The sequence below is a fragment of the Fundulus heteroclitus genome, chromosome 5, assembly GCF_011125445.2.
Source record: "Fundulus heteroclitus isolate FHET01 chromosome 5, MU-UCD_Fhet_4.1, whole genome shotgun sequence".
NCBI lineage: Eukaryota > Metazoa > Chordata > Actinopteri > Cyprinodontiformes > Fundulidae > Fundulus > Fundulus heteroclitus.
Genome location: NC_046365.1, coordinates 19,708,260 through 19,733,496, shown reverse-complemented (window position 1 = coordinate 19,733,496; position 25,237 = coordinate 19,708,260). Strand labels below are relative to the sequence as shown.

Below are 25,237 nucleotides of genomic sequence, written 5' to 3'. Positions count from 1 at the left end.
GACCTTCCAACCTTAAATACCTGTACGTCATCATCAAAAATAAATATTCAAAATACCGATATAAAGATGTAAAAAGCTTGTTAGAAATTTTAAGAAGGGTTTCACCGGTGTGGTCCCAATAAATATTCAAGTTGTTTATTGAGGAGGGTATAAATAAACTGCATTTGCATTGTTTTATTGTCTTCAGAGACACCTGTCTAATTTGGTTGAAAATTCTTGGTTGAATGAAAACAACTTTAAACTTGGGCTGACATGCAAGTGTTGCTTATCTGAGTGTGTTTGTATAACATTTGACCATGAAATTATTCAAGAATATAAAAAAACAAAAGTAAATTTTTGCCCTCAATGGTTATTCAAATGAACTGAAATTATTGAATTAATAATCTTTACACCCTAAGAAAATAATAGCTCAAATAATTGACTTTCTCACAAAAGCTGTGTTTTAGTGATCCGTCACCTTCGGTCCTCCTAACACTGAACAAGTAAGAAGCGGGTTACATCCTGCAAGGGCTGTCTTCACCAGCAATAAAAGGCACTCGAGACAAACAACTAGCCAAACAAAATCCCCAACCAACCTAGCATGCAAATTTTGTTTTTTGATTTTTTTTTTTTTGTTTTTTACTGTTGCAGGAAGCCTTGGCACACTGGGGAACCCCTTATTTGTTTGGAGGAACATTTAAACTCTGTATATGAGCCATCTGTGTCTACCACTAGAAAGATATCTGTGTAAACCCAAATGTCCCACAACTATAAAAACAAAATTGTTTCTTAATAATGCCTTTAGAATTTGATCCAGAGTCAGTCGGCTTCATTTAAGGAGAAATTGATAGTGTTAGAAGGTGTAGGGTGAAAAGGTAAAAGTCACAAAAAGCAAAGCGTGTGACATTTCCTGTGTCACATGTGAAACTGTGCTTTGCGTCACTGCTGCAAGTTTGCAAATGCATCCTTCTTGAAAGCAAATTTGACAGCTGTCTCGATGAGAGACACTTGGCAGGATTACACAATTTGATTTAAAAATATTCTCATCTGAGTTGTCATACAGAATTGGTAACATTAGCAAAAAGTATGGAATATAATCAAAAATCAGCTTCAATTTCTAAACCACAGAAACCCTGTCTTCCCTTTTAATAAATCTTTGGGCCGCTGTGTTCCTGTCTCATACACACCTTGTTGTTTGGAATGAGGAAATTGCCAGTATTATTTTTCAACGTCTTGGAAATACACTAGTGAGACAATCCTGAATTTTAGACCTACTGACTATCACAAACGTGATGATTAAAAGACTAGACTACATATTAGATCTTAATCTTCCTTTATCTCTAGACCAATGTGCTTGAATCATTATTTTCTGAAGCATTTTCCAGCAATATTTAATGGTCGAGTTTGTTTAAGAGATCAGATGTTGTTTTGTAAATTACATTACTTTGCTCAAAAAAGTATACCAATAACCAATAAAAGATCAGGGGTTATTATACTGTTCTTGTGTTAGTTCCCCTTTTCAGTTTTATGGCAATAATATGACAGTTTTATTTTATGCTCTTACGATTTAAAATGACAACATAAAGACATCAAATCCCAATGTCTTCCATCATATCGCACTGCTCCAAATGGATTTGTAGTGTTTTAAATATGCTTTAGTAAACATTTTTTGTTGTTTTTATATATATTTTTTAACCTCAATAATACAGATACTTGATTCCTAAGAGGAATTAATGCCCCTTTTATTTTTTTATTTATTTTGGAAAATAATTTCAAATAACTACATATTGATAAAGCCTTTTTCTAGAGTTTAAGGCATGCACATTTTACCTCTAAGCCGACAATGTATAATAATGTAATTTTCCTCAAGTTCATGCGTTCAGTGCCGAAATGTCTACAAATAGCAATATGTTTCCTTTGTAATGTTGCAAATCATGCTGCTGCTGCTGCACAGTACGGCTGAGTCGGTATGATGAATTGTTGACGACAGCTGTGGTACTTTAATACTGGCATTTTATGGCCATTATAACTCAGAAACCCTCTGTGTTCAGAGTTATTCTGGGAAAAACAACATAGTACTTGAATGACAGTTCAGGCCATGAAGAGGAAAAGATTTTAAAGAACAACATGTGAAATCCCTAAAACACAGATAATAGTGATTACTGCCATGGAGAGCAGGGATGATCTTATACATTGATCAGGCATAACATTATAACCAGTGAGAGGGGAAGTCAATACTGAACCTGAGTGTATTGAGCAACAAGTAAACATTTTGTCCTCAAAGTCAATGTGTTGGAAAAAAGGTCAAAATGCACAAGCATAAGAGCAAACCGTGTCAGAGCATTTGTGAAACTGCCACTCCTTTAGTGTGTTCCCATTCTGCAGTGGTCAGGATCCATCAAACGTGATTTGGGGAAGGTACAGTGGTAAACTGACAGGGCCACTGACGGACACGTGGAGCAAAGGCTCGTCCATGTGGTCAGATGAGCTGCGGTCTCTCAGATAGAGGCTTCTGTTGATTCTGACTGAGAGGTGGCAGGAGCCACAGTTTGTGTGAGGCGCTGCATAACCACAGACCCGTCTCTAGTCTTTATGCTCCCATTCACTGTCAAACCTACACCATGGAGCAATGGAATAACAAGACTATCTAATGATACATCACACAAGAAGCTTGCACAACTGTCACAACATTGTATATATATATATATATATATATATATATATATATATATATATATATATATATATATATATATATATATATATATATATTTCACTCTGTCACATTGTTATATATATATATATATAAAACAATGTGACAATTGTGCTAGCTTCTTTTTTTTATTTTGTAGCCAGCAGTGTAACCAACAGAACCACGAACACCCAACAACGAACAACAAATGACAAACAGCTTAAATACAAAGTAACCTAAATTGGGATAAACTATTATTAGGGTTACATTACATGAAAATAGAGATACAATACTATTTACATTAGGACAAAAAAACAATACATTTACAAACTAATACAAACTGAAAATATCTTAAACCTATTCCAATAATTACTTAAAAATCTATAGCAACAGAAAAATCCACTCTGGCCAGTATCACCCCTCTTAATCTGCCTCTTAGTTTGAGCCATACTGCAGACCGCACACCTGAGCGTGACACGCCAGGATGTTTTTGCCACCAGTAAATTCAAAGAGAGAATACTTCAGGAATGATCTAAGGAGCATGACAAGTTTGAAGCATTGAAATATCCTACATGTAAATCTCTCTGTTTGGGCTGGATAAACAAGTCTAATATGTTAAAATGTCTGTGGCTTAAATTGTCCTATGCTAACATCTTGGTGCCAAATACCACAGCACACCTACAGGGATCTAATGGGTTAAAGCGTCAACTGGTCTGGGGTGTTTTGGCAGCAAAAAGTGGGGAAAGCACTAAAGTAAGTCTGCAAAATGTTACGCTTCCTTGCACCTGCTTGGTAAACATGTGTTACGTCATAGCTTACATTCAGAAAATAAAATGCATCCCCATGCCTGCATGAAGTTAAAAAATAAAGCATTTTCAGCTCGCTGATGGAACCCACTCTAGTTTCCATTTAAGTAACTCAAACATTTTTCCACGTCTGAATTTGCAAAGGGAAAGAGGATGTTCTGCACCTAATCAGCTTCATCTCTCAGGGGGGTTAAGCTAGCACACACCCACAAACTGATTCTTATGAACCAACACGTACAGTGAATGATCTACAGCACCCAACAAATCTTGTACTAAAATAAAAATTCCATGTGCAGTGTTGTATATTACCCAACAAATTGGTTGGGTGTTTAATTTATTACTCCTGTTTTAGAACAAAGGCCCAACTTTTCAAGGCAGGACGGAGACATCGATGTTTGCTCTTGCTTTATATTGTGGTTATTTGCACCTACCTCCAGTGAGACTGAAAGTGCACGGCTGCAACCTCAAAAAGGAAGTAAGCAAGTAGGCGAGGTTTATATTTCTCTGCACCGACGCTTCAAAACTATATTCCAAGAGACACTGTTTTGACTCGCTTCAGTCAGAAGATAAAACACGGTGGCGAGACATAAAGAGGAAGAAGTCGATGCTTTAAGGGATTTTCTGGATTTCCAGGCTGGTTTTGATGGCCTATTTTCATGAACTCTGCTGGACAAGCTTGAAACTCATTTTTTGTTGAGTCTATCGGAGATTAAACCACTACGAAATAAAAGGATTAAGCCGTGGACCTGCACGGTTTTTCCACAAAACCCAATCTCCAGGAAGTCAAACTATAAAGGAATTATTTGCAAAATCAGAAACTTCTGCCCTGTGGATACTGGTTTGCACAGATTCAAAGCAGCGACAATGCCTGTGATTGTTCTGGAGGCCCGAGACTTCACCAGTCCGCTATTTTGGGTGCGAACATTGGAAGTTCTCTCAAGCTGCACGGCCTTCAGTCTTGTGGCTTCACTGGAACAGAAGAGCCTGAACATTTCATCGGATTGCGACACATTCAGAATCTTCTGTATGTTTACCTGGTGTTTCTTCTTTGTGGTTACTCTCCTTATACACATCATCAACATCATCCAGTTCCACAGCCTCATCCCGATATCGTGGAAGAACCTGACCATGACGGTGGCTCTATTAGGAATGCTGATGAGCCTCAGCTCCTCCACGGTTTTTCCCTGGATAGTGATGGATCATAACGCTGTGTCTGCACGTGCTTTGGCCGCTGCTGTGGCATCCGGTCTCACCTTCCTGGCCTACGCCTCTGAGTCCTGTGTTCTTCGCACCCAAGCACACGAACAAAGAGGCTACATAAGCAGCTTGCCTGGTTTTCTTAAGATTATCCAACTGTGGGGGGGTCTTCACATGATACCTCTGATGGTATTAATTTCCAAATTAGACGATGGAGGACACTGGCAGCTTTGGGCATCATGCTTCTCTTATGGCATTTGTGTCTTCATATCTCTGGTCACCCTGGCGGTGATATTGGGTGACTTTGCAGGCCGATGCCTACTGCCTTTTGACAGATTTTTGGCTGCCTTCAGTCTGATCGGGGTGCTCCTCTACATGTTGGCCACGGTGATTTGTTTGACCAAGATCCTGCAGCTCAGCGAGGCAGAATCCAAAGTAAAGAATGCAAATCTGGTCATCATCGAAACAGTGGTTTCCAGCATCACACTGTTAGCGTACACGGTGGACCTTGCCTTCTCCATAAAACTGTTATGTGACAGGAGTCACATGTGAGGCGGGCTGTGGAGTTTTTGGCCTATTCTCTACAAAAACTCAAAGCAAATCAAACTGATTCAGGTTTTTGCTCTTAATCATCGCTGTCATGTCAAACTGTCTTTCTAAACTCAGGTCTTGATTTAGGGTCGGCGTGCCGCTGGCAGTGTTTTCTCCTCCTTCGGTGGTACTTGGGAGACTCTTTAGTATTAACTATTTACACGTTGAAAAGTACAGGCTAAACAAATGCTTTCACTCTGGTGAAAACAGTGTTATTTTTGGTTTAGTTTTCTTCAAGGACCTTTTTATCCTTACAAAGACAGGACGTAAACTCGTGAAGAATGACTAACTTGACTGGAAGAAAATGTGTAGATGACAACTTTTATAGTCAACTGACTGCCTTTAAAATCTATCTTCTGACACTGTCAAATCTGGAAGAAAATCCTGAAATAATCATTACTTTTCTTCGTAGTTTAGGCAGAAATATTTTTGTTATACAGATTTACTTGACTGAAGCTAAAATAACTACAGATAATTAGATTGTTACTAAATTATATTGTAGTCAAAAGGCATTAAATAAAATTAAATAAGAATTGAACTGTCAAATTATGGCTGGTTACTCTCAACAAAAACTAAATGTAAATCACAATAAATGTGATTGTAAAGACCAATTTGCCGTAGGTGCATAGTCACTATGAATCCATGAAATGCTCTCTTCTTCAGCTGACTTATTCAAATGACGGACAGAAATGTCTATTTTATGATGAGCAAATTGAGCAAACTGAATCCTGCCAAGTTCTGCATTCAGTGATATGCTGTTGAATCATTCTTTTTAATATATATCAAAGAGTTGTACAATTTTGTAACCTATGACACAACATCCTTATCTGGTGACCCCTCACATAGGAGAGTTTATCAAAAATCAAGATGCTTCAACACGATTTTGCCAACCCTACTTCTGCTCTGTAGACTTCTCCATTTCATTTAGAAATTAGGCCTGATGGTTCTACTGGCTCAGTGTCAGATTCCTGGTTAATTTGAACAAAGGAGCTGATTCTTAACCATTTTCTTCACTTTGAACATTGTGCCTTAACAAATAGTTCTCTTACCACAAATCCACCTTTTCTCCAGAGTCAGTCACGCCGGGGTCATCTTAGCAAGTTGTAATAAGTTGTAAGTTGTTTTATATTATTAGAATTTGAACTGTCAAAGAAATCCCATGTATTTAAACACACATACCGGGTGTGTTTAAATATGTGTTATTGCAGTCATGTTATTTAATTTAAGGAAGGTATTTGCAAATATGGTGCCGCTTAAAATAACTCTATATTTCCATCCAAAGACCAGATTAGTTTGTTTGTCTATGTCAGGTGTAATTAGACTAGTTAGTGTGGGCAAATGCTTTTTATATCATGAAAGAGGCACCCGGCAAAGCTTCAGAACTAGATCACTGACCTAATTTGTAGAGTTTCACTAAGTGTTGTATAGGTGATTGGTTTTATTGCTCTAAAATAAATATGTGTCATTGAGATCACAGTAAGTGCTGATTACTTAACTTCTAAACTACTAAATGTGGGCAATATGCATTTTTGACATATTGAGGTTATCAGATATATATATATATATATATATATATATATATATATATATATATATATATATATATATATATATATATATATATATATATATATACATGTATATATTTTTTTTTTTTTTTTTTCTAAGTTACTTTGTGTTTCTTTGTGTGTGTGTGTGTGTGTGTGTGTGTGTGTGTGTGTGTGTGTGTGTGTGTGTGTGTGTGTTGTGGGTGCTTTAAATACCGGACAAAATTAAAATTGATTGTGGGAAGGGAAGACGGGCTTGTTTTGTTTATAACGTCAAACTTACAAAAGTGTAGTTGTCATCAATTAACACTAGATGGCAGCACAATATTACCATGTTTCCATATATCTGTTGTTGGGCTTGATTTTGAATACCAACTGCTGCATGCCTTTCATTTCGAAATCATGGCCTTGCATATCAGATTTCTTATCAAATAAACTTTACAAACTTTAAAAGGACCTTTGTCTGCAATGTTAATGGTTTACACTCACAGAGGATTTACGCATCTAACAGAATTAAACTCAATTTTATGAATGCAACAGGATTTTTTTTAACTGAGAAACATAAACAATTATTTAGTTTTTTTAGGGGAAAAGGAATGAGCTTAAGGGTTATTTAAACTTTTCTATTTCTCATAATTTAGCAAAATATTCAGAGTGGTGCATATGTGCATCTCAGTAAATTAGTATCACATCAAAAATGGAATTTATTGAAGTAGTTTATCTTAAATACAATAAATAAAAATAGACATTTGCATTTTATGAACAATATTCATAGCCAGAGGGATACATCTCTAGCTATATTTGATAATTATGGCTTACACCTAATGAAAACCTCAACATTAAATTTCTCAGAAATAAGAACATTGGGCAAGACCAATAGGACCTGGTTCTTTAGCATGGAGTTTTGTGCACAAGAATATACATGGTACGTTTAGAGGAAGGGAAATGTTTTAATTGAGCAGAGATTATGGCCTGCTAAATATATAACCATGTATTTCACAATATGTTCACTCAATACTTAGTTGGGGCTCCTTCTACATGAATTATTGCATCAATGCAGCTTTGCAGGGTGGCAATCAGTTTTTGGACTTACAGAGATGCTAAGAAACCCATGTAGTTCTATTAATTAGGCTTGCAAGTATTGCTGGGTCTGCTGTCTCATCTACCTATTTACAAAACCTCATAGATTCTCTATGAGGTTTGGGCAAGGCCAGTTTGCTGTCCAATCAAGCAGAGTGATACCATGATCATTGAGCCAGGCATGGGTACTTTTGGGATTGCAGGCAGGTACTAAGCCCTGCTGGAAAATGAAATCAGCATTGCTGTCATGTTTGTTAGACAAAGAAAGCGTGATGCGGTCCACATTTTTTTAGTAGAGATTAGAGTGACTAGGTTGACAGTCGACCAACACCAACAGTTTACCTTACTCTTCATATTTGACAGTGAAAACTTCACACTGGTACTCAAACAGCTTGTATTTTGGGCCTCTCCATCCATTTTGACTCTGGGAGCTTCATTTTAAAATCAAATGCTCAATTTACTTCTAAAGAGGCTTTGCATCACAAAGTAACAGTCCAGTCCTTTTTCTGCTTAGCCTAAGTAAGACACTTGTGATGTTCCCTCTGGTTCAGTAACTTAACACAAGGAACGTGACAGTCGTATCTCATGCTCTGGCTGTGTCAGTGAGTGGTGTTTCTTGAAGAACTGAGTCTAGCTGCAGTCCTATCGCCCTTGTGAATCTCCCTGAAACTCTTGAATGGACTTTGCTTATCAATCCTCTAAAGGCCATGGTTATCCTTGTTGCTTTTGGTCCTTTTCTCACCAAACTTTTTCCTTTCACTTAACTTTCCATGAATATGCTTGTGTACAGCAATCTGTGAATAGCCAGGTTCTTTTGATGGTTATATATTTTGCCGCATCGTTGTTAATGTGTGTCTGCAGTGGACATGTTTTCATCAGTTTCGCCTTTGGTTGTGCTGGCCATAGTTGGGCCTATTTTGTTGATATGTAATGTTTTAGTATTTGGGGTGTAAGTTTTAGTATTTTGAAAAGGTGTAACATACAATCATCAAAACGGAAATACAGTAAATGCTTGAAATATAGCACTCTAATGCAAGTTTCCCTTTCTGAATTTAATCACTGAAGCTTATTATTAATGTAATTGACTGAGATAAACCTGAAGCGTAAATGTAACAAATTTTCCTTTCACCAGAGTAACTGTATGGTAACTTATTTGCATTTTACTGTTTACAATCTGTCCGCTACGTCATCCGCTGCAGGCCTGGTTAGCCGCCCGATCGAAAAGTCGATCATCAGCGCATGCCCAACCAGCCTTAACAAAAAAGGAACAAATCCAGCTGCGGGTTCGATTGCTCTGGTCTGACGGCAACTCCAACGTCTTTTATTTTTTTTTCCTTTAAGGAACTGACTTTGAGGACAGAGAGGCTTGTCAACAGGCAGAGCCACAAAACGAGGCGTGGAGTCAGCTTGGTACGTGGAGCTGATAAACGTTATTAGACGGTTTAGCATCCGAATCCGTGGGTTCGGCCGTGGCTCTGTTCGGAGGATCCAGACCATAATGGAGAGCCCTGTACACGGTGAGTTTTGCCATGACTTGCCTGTATTTTAAAGCAGCTTGTGAGGTTGGTGAGGCGGTTTCGGTCAGGAGTGCACTTAAAAAAAAAAAAAATCTAACTAAAAAAAAATCAAACCAAGGTGTGAGCAAAGTTGAGACTGGCGCATTTTAATTTGGCATCGGTGTTACTTTAAAGACTGATCTGTGGTCAGGTTGAATCGAGCCAAGGCTAAAAGTGTGACATTACATCTGTTTTCACAGCTGTTTCTCAACACTAGCTAGTTTGGTAAGTAGTTGTTCTGAAAAAAAGTTATTTGACCATGTAATCTTCTCTTGGTCTAACCGCGGCCAGTGAAGCTTTTTTTTTTTAAAAAAAGTATTTCTTTTAGGAAAGAAAAATGGCAGCAACTTATATAGATCTATATCTTTTTTCTTTGTGTTAAGCTACTTGTAGAAAGATTGTGTCCATTGGACACGTTTTTCTCCCCCATTTCCTTTTTTGTGAATGCTGTTCTTAAATTCACTGCCTACAGAACAAATATTCACAAACTATTGTTCTTTCTAACAATTTAAATTCTAGCTTTAGTTGGATTCTAGCTTTAGCTTGGCGCTAAATTAAAGTCTTTACATCTTTGCAGAAGACAAAACACCAGGCTAAATTTCTTTTTCATCTCAATTCGCTTGCAAAGGCGTCTTTTATTTTATTTTTTGTGTGTCAATTTTAACAAACTGCGTTTTGAATTGCAGTGAATGGCCGAAAAGAAAAAAGAACAAGCAAGTACACAATAGGCCAAATTATTTGCCCTTGGCATCAACACCTCCACAGTTTTGCAAATTAAATCAAATAAACACAAACATGTCCATGGATGCAGCAGGGGTAATTTTTTATCTTGCTGTCTTTTTATTTCGACATATTCGCTTCAGTCATTTTTTACTTCAAAATGTGTTTCTCAGAAGCCCCCTGAGCTGTACGGATATGAGAAACCTGACTCTGCTGCAGGCAGATGCAAATCCCAGGCTGGATTGAATGGCCCCGAGTATCCAAGGTAAGCACTTAGCCAGTACATTTGAACTCATTATTGATCTGCTTCCTGTGCTGCAAATGACCTGAGAAGGGGGCAAAGTCTATGTAGAGAGAGAGAGAGAGGAATGGGAAAAGATAAGAGATGATAGGAAGTAGAAACAGAACCCTAAATAATGAAAAGGTTGAGAAATATTGTTGATGCTGTCAAGGATGAAATAAAGTCTTGTCACATTTATTGTTTTTTTTTAAACATCTGTAAAAGTTGCAGAATATTTTCTTCTATTCTGTGAGCCGAAATTCACTCTTTAAGGCCTATAAGATCAGATCCAAACATTTGAAGGGTAAATTTGACGTGCTTTTTTTTTTTTTTTTTTTTTTACATGACTCTGTTGCTTATATTGCTCCTTAATATGTGCTTAACCTGCAACGCATGTGAATTGTCTTGTAAAAGTTTCCATGTGCTTATGATTTATTTTTTTTGCATTTTATATTAGAACCACAAACCTAAGTTGTGTCTTTTGTTTTACATAGTAGACAAGTAGTCTAAAACGGCAACATTCCAGGAACAACGTTTTCAAAAATCTTTACAAGTGGAAAAGTGTAATGTGTATTCACCCCTCTTTGCTCTGATGCCACTAAATAAATGGCATAACTGCAAAGATATGGTCAAAGAGTGCAAGGAGCTATCTATCAGAGAAGCCAACCAGAAGCCCAGGGCAACTCTATGCATCATTCTTCTTCCACTTAAAAAATGATGTGCTCCTTTTTCTTCACATTTCATATTGCACATGAAGTCTCAATTAAAATACATTAAAGTATGTCGTTGTATCGAGACAAAATCTGGAAAACTTCACAGGGAAAAAAATACTTTTGCAAGCCACTGTTCCCTCTTTCTGGCGTTGATAAATTAGCCAGTCAGAATGATAACACTTTAACTGCTGAGAGCATAAGATTAACTTTTAGCTTATTGTTTTAGGTGAATGAAAAAGCTTCATATCAGGGGGACTGATTTGTTCATTAAAATCTTGTTTGTCCCTGAATAGTTGGACTGCAGCTACCAATTATTTTAGCAATAGAGTATTCTATCGATTATCTGAAGATAACGGTTGGACAATACATTCTTCAGATACTTTTAACTGTTTGTTCTTTTATGATTAATAGGAACACACCGAAGGTATAATGCAAGTAAAAAAAATAATTAAATCAGATTTTTCTTTATTCCCTGAAATGCAGTAGCATAGCATGCTTTTACTGTTTAACATTTGTAGCAAAGAATGCATCTGCAGCTGAAAATCTGATCAAAAGCTCCTCCCTTTCTGCTTAACATCAATACAGAGCTGGCTGCCTCTGAAGAGACAATGATCACAAACAAAAAAAAAAAAAATTTCATGAAGTGCATATTGCACATTGTGGATTTAAAAAAAAGACTAACGTCAAAAAGCATAAAATTATCCAACTAAAATAGAAGCCTTGTAGTGTACTTTAGTATACTCTTGTTCAGTGCAAAAACAAACAGGAAATAGAGAATGGTTACATAAGCTTATTACCTGTGAAAAAGGTAAATGGCACATTTAAATTCAGGCATAATAAGCATTTAATTTTACATATCAAACCTCACTATCAGTTTCCTCCTCCTTAATTGTGTATCTTTTGTAGCTAATAGTTTACCTTTACTTTACAAAAGTGAATAGATTGTGTTGAAAATCTATTTGCGGTCAATGTTTTTATGTTGAGCATTATAATTGTTTAATGTTCTGCATCTATTCCATTAGAAAACCAGACTTTTGCTTAATATTTTAAGTCAGTTAAATATTAGTTATTCTCATTTTGCAGTCAAGGCACTCTGCTTTGTTCTTCCCAAAATCTTTAAACTCCAGCCAGATGCTGCTTCGCTGTCAGGTGTCACTCGTAGTGATGCTACATGATGACCCGACACACTTGAACACTTTCATCACCGCTGTCTGCTGTTTCACTCACATTGGAGCGTCTGTCCCTGTTTTTACTCACTGGTATGAGATCCTGTGTATTTGCGTGCGATTGGCCGCATGGCCACAATGCTGTCTAACTAAAACAAAGTTCTGCCGTGAGCAGGGCTGGGGCTGGGCACAGAGACTTAAAGCAACAAAAAGGGGGAAAAAAATTGGCAGCCGGCTCAAGCGGGGCTCTTCTGATTTACTACAAAGCATCAACTCTTAGAGCCGCATCTGTGCATGAAATCACTGTCTGTAGACATCTGTAGCTTACAGTGCTCCATCAGCAAAATGTCTTCTTTGGTGTGCTTTTGAAGAGCGAGTAGATGATAAACATGCAACTTAGTCGCAAATTTACCCCCTCAGGGAGGGGCTTCCGATGCTCCAGCGGATGTTTTTGCTCAGGTGTTATAGCGTCAAGGATGTGCTAATGTGGAAAGCTAGTTCAGCTTTGATGTACGTGTACCTGAGACTGTCTTTCTTTTCTGATAGGTTTAAAGTGATCCCACAGTTTTGACACTTTCTGCGGTTTTGTCGGTTCGTCTTTTTTCCCCATCTCCATCTCACCGCGTAGCTGATAACTGCACATGGCTTCCATGTATCAGCAGCGTACACTATCAGTAGTGGAAGTGAGAAGGTTGTGAAGCACAAATCACCACCTGGCTGGAACACGGTGCACCGAATAGTTAAATATAACTTAATGAAGGCAGATGATTTACCGCTAGAAAATTTAGAAATGAAGATACTCTAATCTCTTGAGAAATCGTTTAAGCCCTAGTGAATAGAAGGTTATACCCCAAGGCTTGTGCAGCAGATGCTTGTTGGTATAGCTGATCTGAAAAAAATATATACACATGGCTTTCATTTTGTATAATTTACAGATTATAATTTTCACTCTCAAAATGTAGAACTAATAGGTATTTTTTATATATAAGCTCCAGGCCTGTTGTAGAAAACCCAAGCTTGAGAAATGGAGAACCACCCACCCTGCTCAGGAGTATGAGAGGTGGGTAAGAGAGCAGGTTTTTTTTATATATATATATATATATATATATATATATATATATATATATATATATATATATATATATATATATATATATATATATATATATATATATATATATATATTTACTCCTCCACCACCATGCTCAACAGTTGCTACAAGGCAGCAATGTCTAACCCCACTGCCTGAGTGCCATTGTACTGTACGTCGTAGAGCAAAACCTTTCAGACTGAGACCCCCAATATAACAGTGCCAGAGACTGGCAAGCACATTTCGGCGAGTGGGATTTTTTTTTCTTTTCTTATTTTTTTGTGTGGAAATTATAGGAATAAAATTGTAAAATTTAAAGAATAAAATCAATTTTTTTGTAAGAACTCTTACAAGAAAGTGCAGCTTGCCCCCTGCATTAAAATGGGAAATGTGAAGCATCTTGTAATGTTACTTTGATACCAGTTTTACAAATGAGAAAAATGCTAAATCTTTTTAGCACATTAGCATCAAATCATCTCACAACCCCCAAGAGGTGTCTCGTGACCCTCATTTTGAGAACCCCTGTTCTAGAGGGTTTCTTTGCTCGACACCCTCAAAAAAAAAAAAAAAAAAAAAAAATGGAATAAAAGTAGAGCCATTGACACTGAGAGCAAGTGGAAGGCCAGAAGCAGCACTTTTACACAGTAAATCCTTATAGTAACTTATTAGTCATAACAGTCACGCAGTATAAGGCAATAATGTCTTTCCTGGAACCAGTCATGAAAGGAACTAAGAAAAAAGGTTATACAAAAAGCCATGTTTCCTTTTTTTTTCCAATATTATTAAATCTTCTGTATTGGACAAATGCATTAATTACTGGCATGCTAGCTGTTTGTTTTACACAGTAATTGATTAAAATAAAGAAGCAGAAAACCCATATCCGTATTTAAGTTATGCAAAACCTTTTAACTACATAGCAAAATGATTAGATGGATAAATCCCTCTTGAAAGGAGTGTGAGAATGAATGTTAAGACCGATAATAGTGCTCAAAGAGAAGCCAAGACAGGATTTTGCACTCTTTGTAACAGACCTGTAGAGCTTAATAGTTGAAGCAATAGGGGCAATGAAGGAAAATATCACACTCTGATGTGCCACTTAAGCTCTGTCGGCAGCATATCAAAACAATTTGGTGGATAATCTATATTTACTGCCTCTAATGGGGTCTCAAAAATAAACCACCTGAACGATGATTGCCAGGAACTGGTTGACTTTCAGTAAAATTTCTAATCCCTAAATATTCACAAAATTTAATGAATATTCATTTTCATATTTATTAATCTTTTTTTTTTTTAAAGCAGTTGAACAAGTATATTCAGTTATTTATACACTACAAAGCCCGCCAATATACATAACGGACTGGTATATCTTGCAAATGTCAAAGGTTCATGTGCAGTTATAGCTGTAAATAATACCTCTTGTTACCAAATGGATTAATGTTAGCAGGAAAGTGTTGTGGTGTAGTTGCTTCATGCTGGTCATCTCTGTGCTCTGCTCAGCTAACGGCTCTGTTCCCCAACCTTGGTCACTTGGCTAGCTGAGTCATACTCCCACCATTCAGCCATTCTTTTCATTATGATTTTCTGTTACTTTCCTGTGTGTAGTTTGTGTTGTTTCTTTTACCACTTATTGTTTTTACCTGTACAGTGTCCAGGAGTGTTTTGAAAGGCGCTTGAAATAAAATGTATTATTATTATTATTATTATTATTATTATTATTATTATTATTATTATTATTATTATTATTATTATTATTATTATTATTATTATCCCTTCCTCCGCACCAGGCCATCTGTCGTCTTTCATAGATATTCTGAGGTCATCCTTATTCCTAATGAAAATCGTCAAGAGAAACGTTCGTCGTCATTCATTATGTCCAAAATTAAAGTTTCACACATGCACATCAGTTATCAGATGGCTTCATGGCCCTCCCGCTTCTTTGTAAGTCTATATTTTCTTTACATCAATAGTGACTGATTATGGGTGAGGTTCTGGTAATTCCTAAGCCAGCCGAAATGCTGACAATGTGAAGTACTGAGTCTAACAACTAACTAATAGTTGCTATGCACACCGAACATGCAAGTGTAGCTTCTTCATTTGGGTGTACCAAACACTCTGAAAAATTGATTTCTCGTTTTTAGTTGAAAACATTTTTTTTTCCACTCTAATTTGTTTTTCACCTCTGATCTACATTTACAAAGTAAAGACATCATCCGCTTGTCATATGCTAACTCTGTTTGGCTTCTGGCCTCTAAGCTTTTCATGGTTTTCAGCCACCTGACTCTTGGTTCATTTGGACTGGAAGTAATAGAAAAACAAATCTCCACTTCTAACAGCATGGGACTTTGTGGATTGGGCTTTTCTTGAGGGTAGTTTTTGTTTTTTAAAAGACCCTCTTCCAATTACTTGACATACTGTCCACATTTTTAGCAAAGCTTGATGAGGCTATTAAGTGTTCCTACATATGAAGAAGTGTTGGAAAGCCTAAATGATGTATATCCACCAAGAATAGCTGAAAATCTTCACGACAATCCAAAGCCATAAGCCCTACCACATGAATGCAGTCAACTTTTTATCACAGTAATGACCAGGGCTTTGCTAGAATTACAGGCTTTGCTGAAATCCACACACGTCTGTATTTCTATAAAAGTCTTCTTTACAAACTTTCTGTGAAATTTGTCTGCAGGGTGCTTTAGCAGCACAGGCTTGTGTACCAACATTAACTTGCAAAGTATTCATATTCCTTTATGGGTTTTCACATTTTGTCACCGTATAAATTTATTATGATTGCACATGATAGACCAACACAAAGTGGTGCATAGTTTTGATATAAAAATGTATTTTCAGATTGTTTTACAAATTGAAACAACTAATGGTTTGGCTTAAATGTTTATTGAACTCTTCTGAATCAATACATTTGGCAGTAATTTAAACTGCAAGCCTTTTAGGGTGTGTCACTGCCAGTTTTCACAGAGCTAGAGACTAGCTCTCTGGGTTGCTCTATATTTAGCTCCATTCATCTTTCCATTCACTCTGACCAGTTTTCCTCTCCCTGTTGAAGAAAAACATGATTCTGCCACTGCTGTATTGTAGGCCAAAAAGATTTATTTTGGTCCTGTCTTGAGCACCTTTTATCACCATGTTTGCTACCATCTTCCCATCAACTTCTAACTAGCTTCCCTGTCCCTGCCGAAGAAAAGTGTTCTTTTTGTGATCTAATGTTGCCACCACTACATTTTTACCATGGGGATGGTAAGGTCTTTAGGCCTTCCTCCTCCTGGTTGCTTTCTCCCTTTTGTGGCTTAAGGCCAGTGGCAGCCACAGTCGCGTTTATACAAAAATAGATAAATTGCGGAGCTAACCTTTTGTTCATCACGTAAGTTCACGCTAAGCGGACCAGTTGGCATCCATTTTATTGGGTATCGATAACTGTAAGTATGATAATGTTCATAGCAAGATTTTCATCCGCCGTTTACGTCACTGTCCTGGCTCTCAGTACACATCCACACAGACTTCTCTAAGCAGTAGCAGCCACGGCTCCGACAAAAAAATCATTGTTAATAGCTGTGTAGTTTTCTTCTTATCTGTCTTCTTGTTATGATGCGATCGGGTCCCATTGCTGAAAAACAGAGATGCCAGTATCCATATTTTTTTTCTGTAAACAGTGCGCTGCTGTGTGACCCTAACCTTTCAATTAGTAGTGTGACCAAACTTTCTAAAAGCTGAGTGACTTAGTGGTTAGAGGCTAGTGTTAGCTTCCTTAAATTTCCTTATTTAGCACAGTTTTAACAGTAGAGAAGCATTTTTTTTTTCAGGGGAGTATGAGTTTAAGGAGTATGAGTTTGCAAAGCTAACTTTTTGGTTTGCTGTGCCCACCACTGCTTAAGGCAAACAGTTAACCGGTCTTCTTATAGTTGCCTTTCAACAATTACTTTCTTCTAGCCAGTCTTCCATAAAGGTCAATTTTGTGTTGTTTAGACTTCCTCACCTGACCTGTGTCTTGTCGCAACACCATATTAACAAGGATTAATATAATAACGCGTAATAATGTAAAACTGTAATAATATTACCCATTCTGACGTATTATTAGGGATTGTTGCACACACTAGTCTGTTTTCTAATCAGGTGACATCTGAAGGCAGCTCGATACACATGATTTTATTTAGGGGTATAAGAATAAAAAGAGCTTATTACAAATGTATGCCAAATGTTTCAGATTTTCATTTGTGAAACATTCATTAAATAAAGTATTATTTTCCTCCCTCTTCATGATTTATGTGCAAACTTGTGTTGTGTTACATAAATCACAATGAAATATGAAGTGATGCCTACGGTTGAAATGCATATGTAAAAGCTTGAAGGGTGCACATATTTTTGCAAGGCACTGTATCACTGTGTCAAGTGCTTGTCCAATCACTGACATGCGGGCTGTTTCTTAGACTGACAGACTGTCAGCTTGCAGCCTGCTTTAGCTGACAGCAGCAGCCCTTGCGTTCCGACCAGCATAATGATCACTGGTTAGTTACCAACAGAAAGAGAGACTGCTGCAAGGTAGGAGGTAAGGACATGTGTAAATATAGGGTTTCTATAAATAAACTTTAGTGGATTCTGGGACCTAAAACTGAAGTGTATACAGTGACAGGGAGAGAGCAGAGATTCAGATAGAAATAAAAAAGATATCTGAGCATCAGTGTATTTATTTGCTGTTTCAATGTGAGCCCTGAGGAATGTTGCATCTGTCTTTCACAAGACTTTTACAATTTCCTGCAATTATTCACAGGCCCCAAATAAGCAGCTCACACACTCAACAACAACAAAAAAGCCTTTTTTGGTTAAACTGCCAAATTTGCTTCTCTGCCAATTCTTTGAACTTCATCCAACACAAATTGTAAATATCCACAATTTTATTTGGTATCCTATATTGTTTTATGTCCAATAGCAAATTCAAAATCAATAGTTGTATCACTTGAAAATGCAGCCACTATGTCAACTTTAAAAAAAATATATATCTGGTATGTTTTTGTACTGGATGAAGTCCCTTGGGGCCCTTACATGCTTGTTGTTGTGGAACTGAACTGAGTGGCACAAATTGTAATTACTTCAGACAGATTATAGCAGCGCTTTGTAGGTGTGTTAAATATAACCAGAAACTGGAAAAATTCAAAGCTCTAAACCAAGAAGATAAACACCTCTGGCTTTATTGTGGCATTGCACAATCTCATAATCTGCTGTAGTTTTATTTAATTGTCTGAATTTAGGGCAACTGATGAATGTAACTGATGCAGTATGTTGACATTAAACATGGCTTGGGAACTATTTAGGGAAACAAAAGAGTCTTTGTGGAAAGGAAAGCAGGAAGTTGGGCCTGTGTTCTCCAGGGTAGGACCAAATGGGAGTTAATGGGTAGATGATTTCCTCAAAGACCACCGTTCCCAATTTGCTTTAACTGATTTATTTAGTTGGATTTTTGCTTAGAGAAAAATATGTCCTAGCGTATTTAAGCTTTCCTCTGTTTTCAAGTTTAGCTAAACTTGAGATATTGACCTCAAGATTTATTATACCTTTTATAAACCATAACTCAATCATGCAATAGGTCAGTCTTATGAAAGAAGTACCGTATTTTCCAGACTATAAGGCAAACTTAATTTTCTCAAAAAAACGCTTTATGAGCCAGAACGGCGTAAATGTGGATTAATTCTGGTTGTGCTTACTGACCTCGAAGCGGTTTTGTGTGGTACACAGCGCATAAATGCTGTGCTTCACCATAATATTAGTTTGTGTGTATGCTGTAGTCGCCCAGCTATTAAACTCTGACACTGAAGATGAAGAATTTGAGGGTGTAATCCAGTGCACTCCATAGTGCAGAAAATATGTTACTGCTATTTTCTTGATTGTTTGTGTGTAAAACAGTACTACACAATGGATGGAACCCTCAAGCAACAGTCACTGAAATACTTTAACCAGTGTCTTGTTTTCATTTGGGGAGGGTGGTTTCAGGTTTTTAGTCAGTTCCCATTGAACATTTCCACATTTTATCACATTACCACCTCAAAATTCAATGTATTTTATTCGGACTCTATGCGATGAATAACAAAAATTAGTACTTTGTTAAATAGTCCAAGCTTTGTCAGCCTAAACTGAGGGTGTCTGTGAACAGAAATTGTTTGTCTTCCTACATATTTTCAGTTGGATTCAGGTTGGGTCATTGAATCATTCCAACAATCGCTCTGGCTGAATGTGTTTGTTGGAAGATGAAGTCCAACCCCATCCCAGGTCTTTTTTTTTTTTTTTTTTTTTTTTTGGCATCTAATGGACTGAGATACACGATGTGTACCCCTGTCCCTGTCGAGGAAATGTTTCCCCACAGGATGTTGCTGCCACTGCCTTTTTTTTGAGAGTGGAGGATGTGGTGTTCAGGGTGAAGTGCCATTTTTAGTTTAATAACACTAGTTTGGTTGAAAGTTTATTTTATATAGTTTTCCATTTGCTGTAACTCGTGGTCTGTCACATGAGAATCCACATAAAATACATTTAGGTTTGTGGTTCTAGTGTGACAAAATGAGAGAAATGCTTCAAGGGGTGTGAATACATTTGCATGACATATCATTTAGATATTTTGATTAAAATGTATTCAAGCCAAAAGTAGCAACTGTAAAAAGGCCTTTTTAAGTGGTTAAGTGTCATTAGGTCAATTTGAGTCATTATGTGTTTTGTTGGCTTCAGACTAATGAAGCATCTGTTGTTGGAATTTGCATTTAAGTTTTTGAAGAGCTATAGCTCCTGAAGAGGTTTGTCTGGACGCTATGTCATTTGTCTCAAACACTCTACAAAGATGAACATTATGTTACAGTTGATTAGTTTAGCTTCCAAACAGATAATTGTTTGGTTTGTGCCCCTTTGTAGATGCCTAACACTTTTCAAATGACATGATGCTATTATGGCTTTGTTTGCCTCTGGGAAGGCTTTCTGAAGTATCTGTGACTGCAGCGGTGAGGCAGATCTTTCACAGACGTCTTTTTCTCTCTCTCTGTAGGCAAAGTCATTCATGCAAAAATAATGAGGGCTTGTTGATGTGTCTAAGCAGTTCAGCAAAGAGTTCATTATTAACAGCAGCAAATCTGGGTTGCTGGTCTGAAATGCTGTCCAACAGGATTGGTCTATTTTTTTTTTCTTGTTTGTTTTTCCTTTTACAAGAGCAGTAATGGTATTTAATCTGGGTGTAGTGTCTTTGTGGGGTTATTGTTTAATGAAAACCGTGGTACCAAGTTCATTCACTCCCCATCAGTCTCTCGTTTTTTAAACAGAAGTGTTTTATACTTCCTACTCTCAGTGCTATGTCACATGCTTCACACAAGCCGTTGTGTTGTAATCCTCAACAGCTGAGGCTTTTCAGGCTATAGTTGAGAAACCTGGTTGTCTTGCCAGACGCTTGCATGCAAATGATAACTGTCCAAAATCTGTCAATACAGAAGGAAAACATTTTTGTTAATTTAATTATGACTAAAATAATTAGGTAAATAGTTTTATTCGTGGCTTGAAAGTGTTGTTAAATGGGGTTTCTGTCAAATATTTAATTGGAATATATGTAGAGATGTAGGCAGGATGTTGTTCCAGGCCAATTTTTTTTTTTTTTTCTTGGGTCACACTGCGTATGATAGCCTTTTCTCGGCTGTACTTATAATTTATGGTAATTATGATTGCTAACTTTATAGTATAAATACAGATTTCCTATACAGTCTTATATTCCAGGAAAAGTTAGATTATGTGTATTGTCTAGGTTTGTATAAGCATGGAAAAAGAAAACAAAGTGTCCCATTTATTAGATTAGAAAAATCTTTATCTTTATAAAATAAAAATGCAACTAGAAGTGATCAGTCTTCTTTCTCTTCGTCCAGGAGTTCATATGTTCATGCATCTGTCTCTGTCTTATTCAGTCCACCTATTAATTTTTCCATCAGACCATCAATCCAACAGCTGTCCATTTGTGTAGCAATCCATCCACATTCATCTGTCTGCCTGTCCATTTACCCATCTTTCTGTCCATCTGTCCATTTCTCCATCAGTCTGCCTCTTCATCCATCTACCCATCCACCTGTCCATTTTTGTGAACACACATCTTTATAGTTTATCATCCATCCATCAGGAATTGTCAACTCCAGGCCGGTGTCCTGCAACTTTTAGATGTGTGCCTGGTCCAACACACCTGAATCAAATGGCTGAATTAGTTATTATAGTCCTGCTAATAACATTATTTGACTCAGGTGTGTTAAAGCAGAGATTCAGCACTTTGATTTGTCTCGTTACTGAAAAGTGCTGTATAAATAAACTTGCCTTGCATATAAAAGTTGCAGGACCTTTGAGGACAGGAGTTGACGATGCCTGGCATAGATCCTTCAGTACCTCAGTTAGTTTTTATGTCCATCCATCTGGAATTCTGTCAATTACTTATGAAATCATCTGTCAATCCATCCAACTGTACATGCAGCATGCAGCATATCTAAACGTTCATCTATTGGTTAAACCATCCACTGATTTGGTTATGGTCAAGCAACATAAAATGCTGGTATTTTGAATAGTTAGATTTCTTAGGGTAAACGGCACAAAATAGTTTAATCTCTGAACGTCACTGCTAATGTTGTTCTAGCAGTTGCTTCAGGCCTTCCAGGCTGTGGATACTTGGGATGATCTCAACACAAAAACATTGATTTTGTCCTTATCTCACTAGTTTGTCAGCATTCTTAAGAACAGGTTCAGTACTGTTTTTTTGTTTCCACAACATGAAGCCAGGAAGGAATTTATCTACTCATTTTACTGGTTGATTAACATGCCTTATGAACAAAGGGAGTATGGTGGCGGGGGAAAACTGCTGCTGATGTCGTTTAGTAACACCTAATGGCCTCTGAATGCAGCTTTTGTCAAACACCTTTTGGAATGGAGATGTTTTGTATTAGGACTCGCCACTCTTTTAAGTTTTGTTGATCTTAACTCTCACTTTAGGGATTCAGATTCAGGTTTTTCCAGAGTTTCAACCTGTTGGACCTCATTTGTTAAAAATAATGAAGGAGTGTTCAACCACATGCAGATGGCATTCTTTGCAAATGTGTGTCATATCTTACCTTTAACGTTTAAATATGAGCTACAATTGGGATATAATTCTGTGGCTACAGTATCTATCTAACACTGGCCTGGCATTAATGGGGATCACTGGATGCGAGGCTGTCATTTGTTGCACTTTTGAGCCAAAACTCAGGATAAACCATTACCAGTCAAAGTAAACGACAGGATTCAAGTAAGGACTTCCTCTAATCTCTCTCTTGGCAACCTCTAAGTGTTTTAATGCTTTCTCTGCTCAGTCTTTTTTTATTTATTTTTTATTATTATTGAGCAGTTTACCTTGGATCTCTCAGTAAGCATCCTCTTAAAGTCAGAGATGGTCTCTGAAACACAGGTGCATGACATTTGAGGTTCTGTAAGGGAGCTGACATGTTATACTCGCAAGTAACAAGCAGAAATATCCACCCAGCAAGAACAGTTTTGTACGGTGAAAACCCCGCGGCCCTGTTCTGCTCCTGCTTGTAGCTCATACGCCTTTACAAAACTGTCAGGATTAGTGGTGTTGTTTGTCACTTTTATTTTTTATTTTATTTTTTGGGATTATATATATTGAAAGATAATGATCTGTCTCAGAGGTAGCACTTTTTTTTCCTTTTCTTTTTTTTGTAACAGTTTGTCAAAAACTGCTACAACAGAATGTTGTGTTGTTATTATTTAACTTTGCAGGCATAATGTTGATGGCTAATAATGCATAATTCTTGAACTACAATTTTTTTTTCTCCAACATGTCACTGCCTACACCTACTTTCCTGAGTTTTGTCACAAAGATTTGTATCAGATGTGGGAATAAAGGGCAATGAAAGTCCATTAAAGTGTCCAGGTGATGAAGCAAGCAAGGATTCAGTGCATGGCACCTAGAATATAATAGTCTACCGAATCTGGTGTTTAAGCAGTCCCTTGCTATTGCAATATTGCACACATTGATATTGCGATGATATTTACTATTAGATATGCTACACTCTGCAGTTTAAAGTGTTTTTTTTGGCAGGTTTCTTACTCTTTTCGTCAGGTTAGCTTTCTGAAAGTTCTGCTGTTTCCAACAGATAACTTTAGTGTATGCTGTAAGGGAGGTTTATTGCTTTACTGTTGCAGATGCAGGGCTTTTATGGACCTTTTTTATATTGCTCTCAACGGTTTTAACGCTATCACAGCTAGCTTTGGGCCTCCTCCTGTTTAGCTGTCAAAATGAAGGACTCCCAAAGGATCCTTCATAGTCAGTGTACCATATTGTTCGGACTATAAGGCGCACTTATAATCCTTAAGTTTTCTCAAAAATTGATGGTGCGCCTTATATATGATTACCGTTATGCTTACTGACCGATTGTATGTGGTACTATGCACTCAAAAATCTGTTTAAAATGTGTAAGTATGACTTTGATTAGCAACAAAGCCGCTCCACTCAATGGATATTCAGAGCATTACGGTACACTGTATCACTAGCTGATCGGACCCCTGAGCCGTCTACAAGACTGCCTGACTGTAATGTCTGAACTAGAAGTGCATTTATGTAAGGCAGCCTGCGCCCGGAGTACATGCTAGCAACAATAAACCTAGTAAGTTAATTCAATCTAGAAGTTATATTTATTTTGGCCTTATGTTAGAAACAGGGCAGTGTAGTCCAACTACTCTGTCCTCTCCTCTTTCAAGAGAGAGCTATGTATGTGGAGGGGCAGAGTGATATTACACACTTGGTAAGAATATGCGCCTTATAATCCGGTGCGGTTTATGATCCGAAAAATACTTTACCCTTTTGGTAGTTATGAAGGAGTATAAAAGCTGAATATAACCAGTTGCCTGAATACTTGTAATAACTGTGTCTCAAGACCGATATAATTATGTTGTAAGAGAGTTTTGAGGGTGGAGTAGTGGCATGACATGACGGCCCATTGCTTAACTTTCATTGTCCCAGATTTAAAAAGTCAGAAAATGTGACTATTAAAGCATCTGCTGAGGTCATGCAGGAAGTGGTCCAAGAGTGGGACAAACAGCCATGTCATTGTCACAAGAGCGCTCTTTAGAAGGTCAACGGCTCTAAACGTCACATCAGCAGAAAAGCAATTTTTTATTTATTTATTTTTTATTTCTGTGTGTGTTTTTTGGGCGGGGGGGTCATGTGCTTACACTTTAACCTGATCATTTATAATGTTTTTCCCGTTGTTCCTCATCTGGCATATTTATTTGTTTTGGTTCACTTATTGACTTCCTAAATTTCAGTTAACTGCTTAGTGAAATGGCTGTGAACTTGCATTGTGAGAAAAGAAGAGGTGCAACAATAGGTCACAGTTAAAGCAAGTGAGAGTTGCGTTCAGAGCCTTTCTTTTGGTATCCCCCCACATAAGCTGGTTATATGATGTCTTGAAGTAACCGGTATTTAGCTGATACATCCCTCTTTCCCCAGCTGGGCCTTTTGATTAATTTTATTAATTTTTTATTTTATTTATTTATTTATTTATTTATATTTTTTTTACCTTTTTTGATGATGATTATTTAGTGCATATTCAACTTTTTTGAAACACCACTGAAAACATTTCATGTCTCTGTGTTTATTACTCTTCTTTTTTTTTTTTACTTGTGCAAATCGTTGCACAAAATATTCTAAGCAGTGTATGGTGACTACGTTTTTATCATCAATGTCATTACTGTGGTCATTACATACTTAATATAAAGATATGTGTGCCTTTTTAAAAGTAATCCTGATTAGCATGGGCT

General features: G+C 37.1%; 2 protein-coding genes across 5 annotated transcripts in view; both read left to right on the top strand.

The window, feature by feature from the left end:
• Positions 1-4,025: 4,025 nt before the first annotated feature.
• On the top strand, positions 4,026-5,654 carry LOC105940153 (myeloid-associated differentiation marker). Its single transcript, XM_012882617.3, has one exon. The coding sequence runs from the start codon at positions 4,342-4,344 to the stop codon at positions 5,224-5,226; it is 885 nt and encodes a 294-aa protein (XP_012738071.2). The 5' UTR covers positions 4,026-4,341; the 3' UTR covers positions 5,227-5,654.
• A 3,559-nt stretch (positions 5,655-9,213) lies between these two features.
• The window catches only part of LOC105940154 (testis-expressed protein 2), a 36,191-nt gene continuing 20,167 nt past the window's right edge, over positions 9,214-25,237 (top strand). The window contains exons 1-2 of one of the 4 annotated variants that reach the window (XM_036137131.1): positions 9,214-9,409; positions 10,342-10,433. The gene's annotated coding sequence lies outside the window, so the exon portion shown is untranslated. Of the gene's footprint in view, positions 9,410-9,467; positions 9,674-10,341; positions 10,434-25,237 lie in introns of those variants that run through there. The other 3 variants (XM_036137129.1, XM_036137128.1, XM_036137130.1) reach the window with 3 other exon arrangements.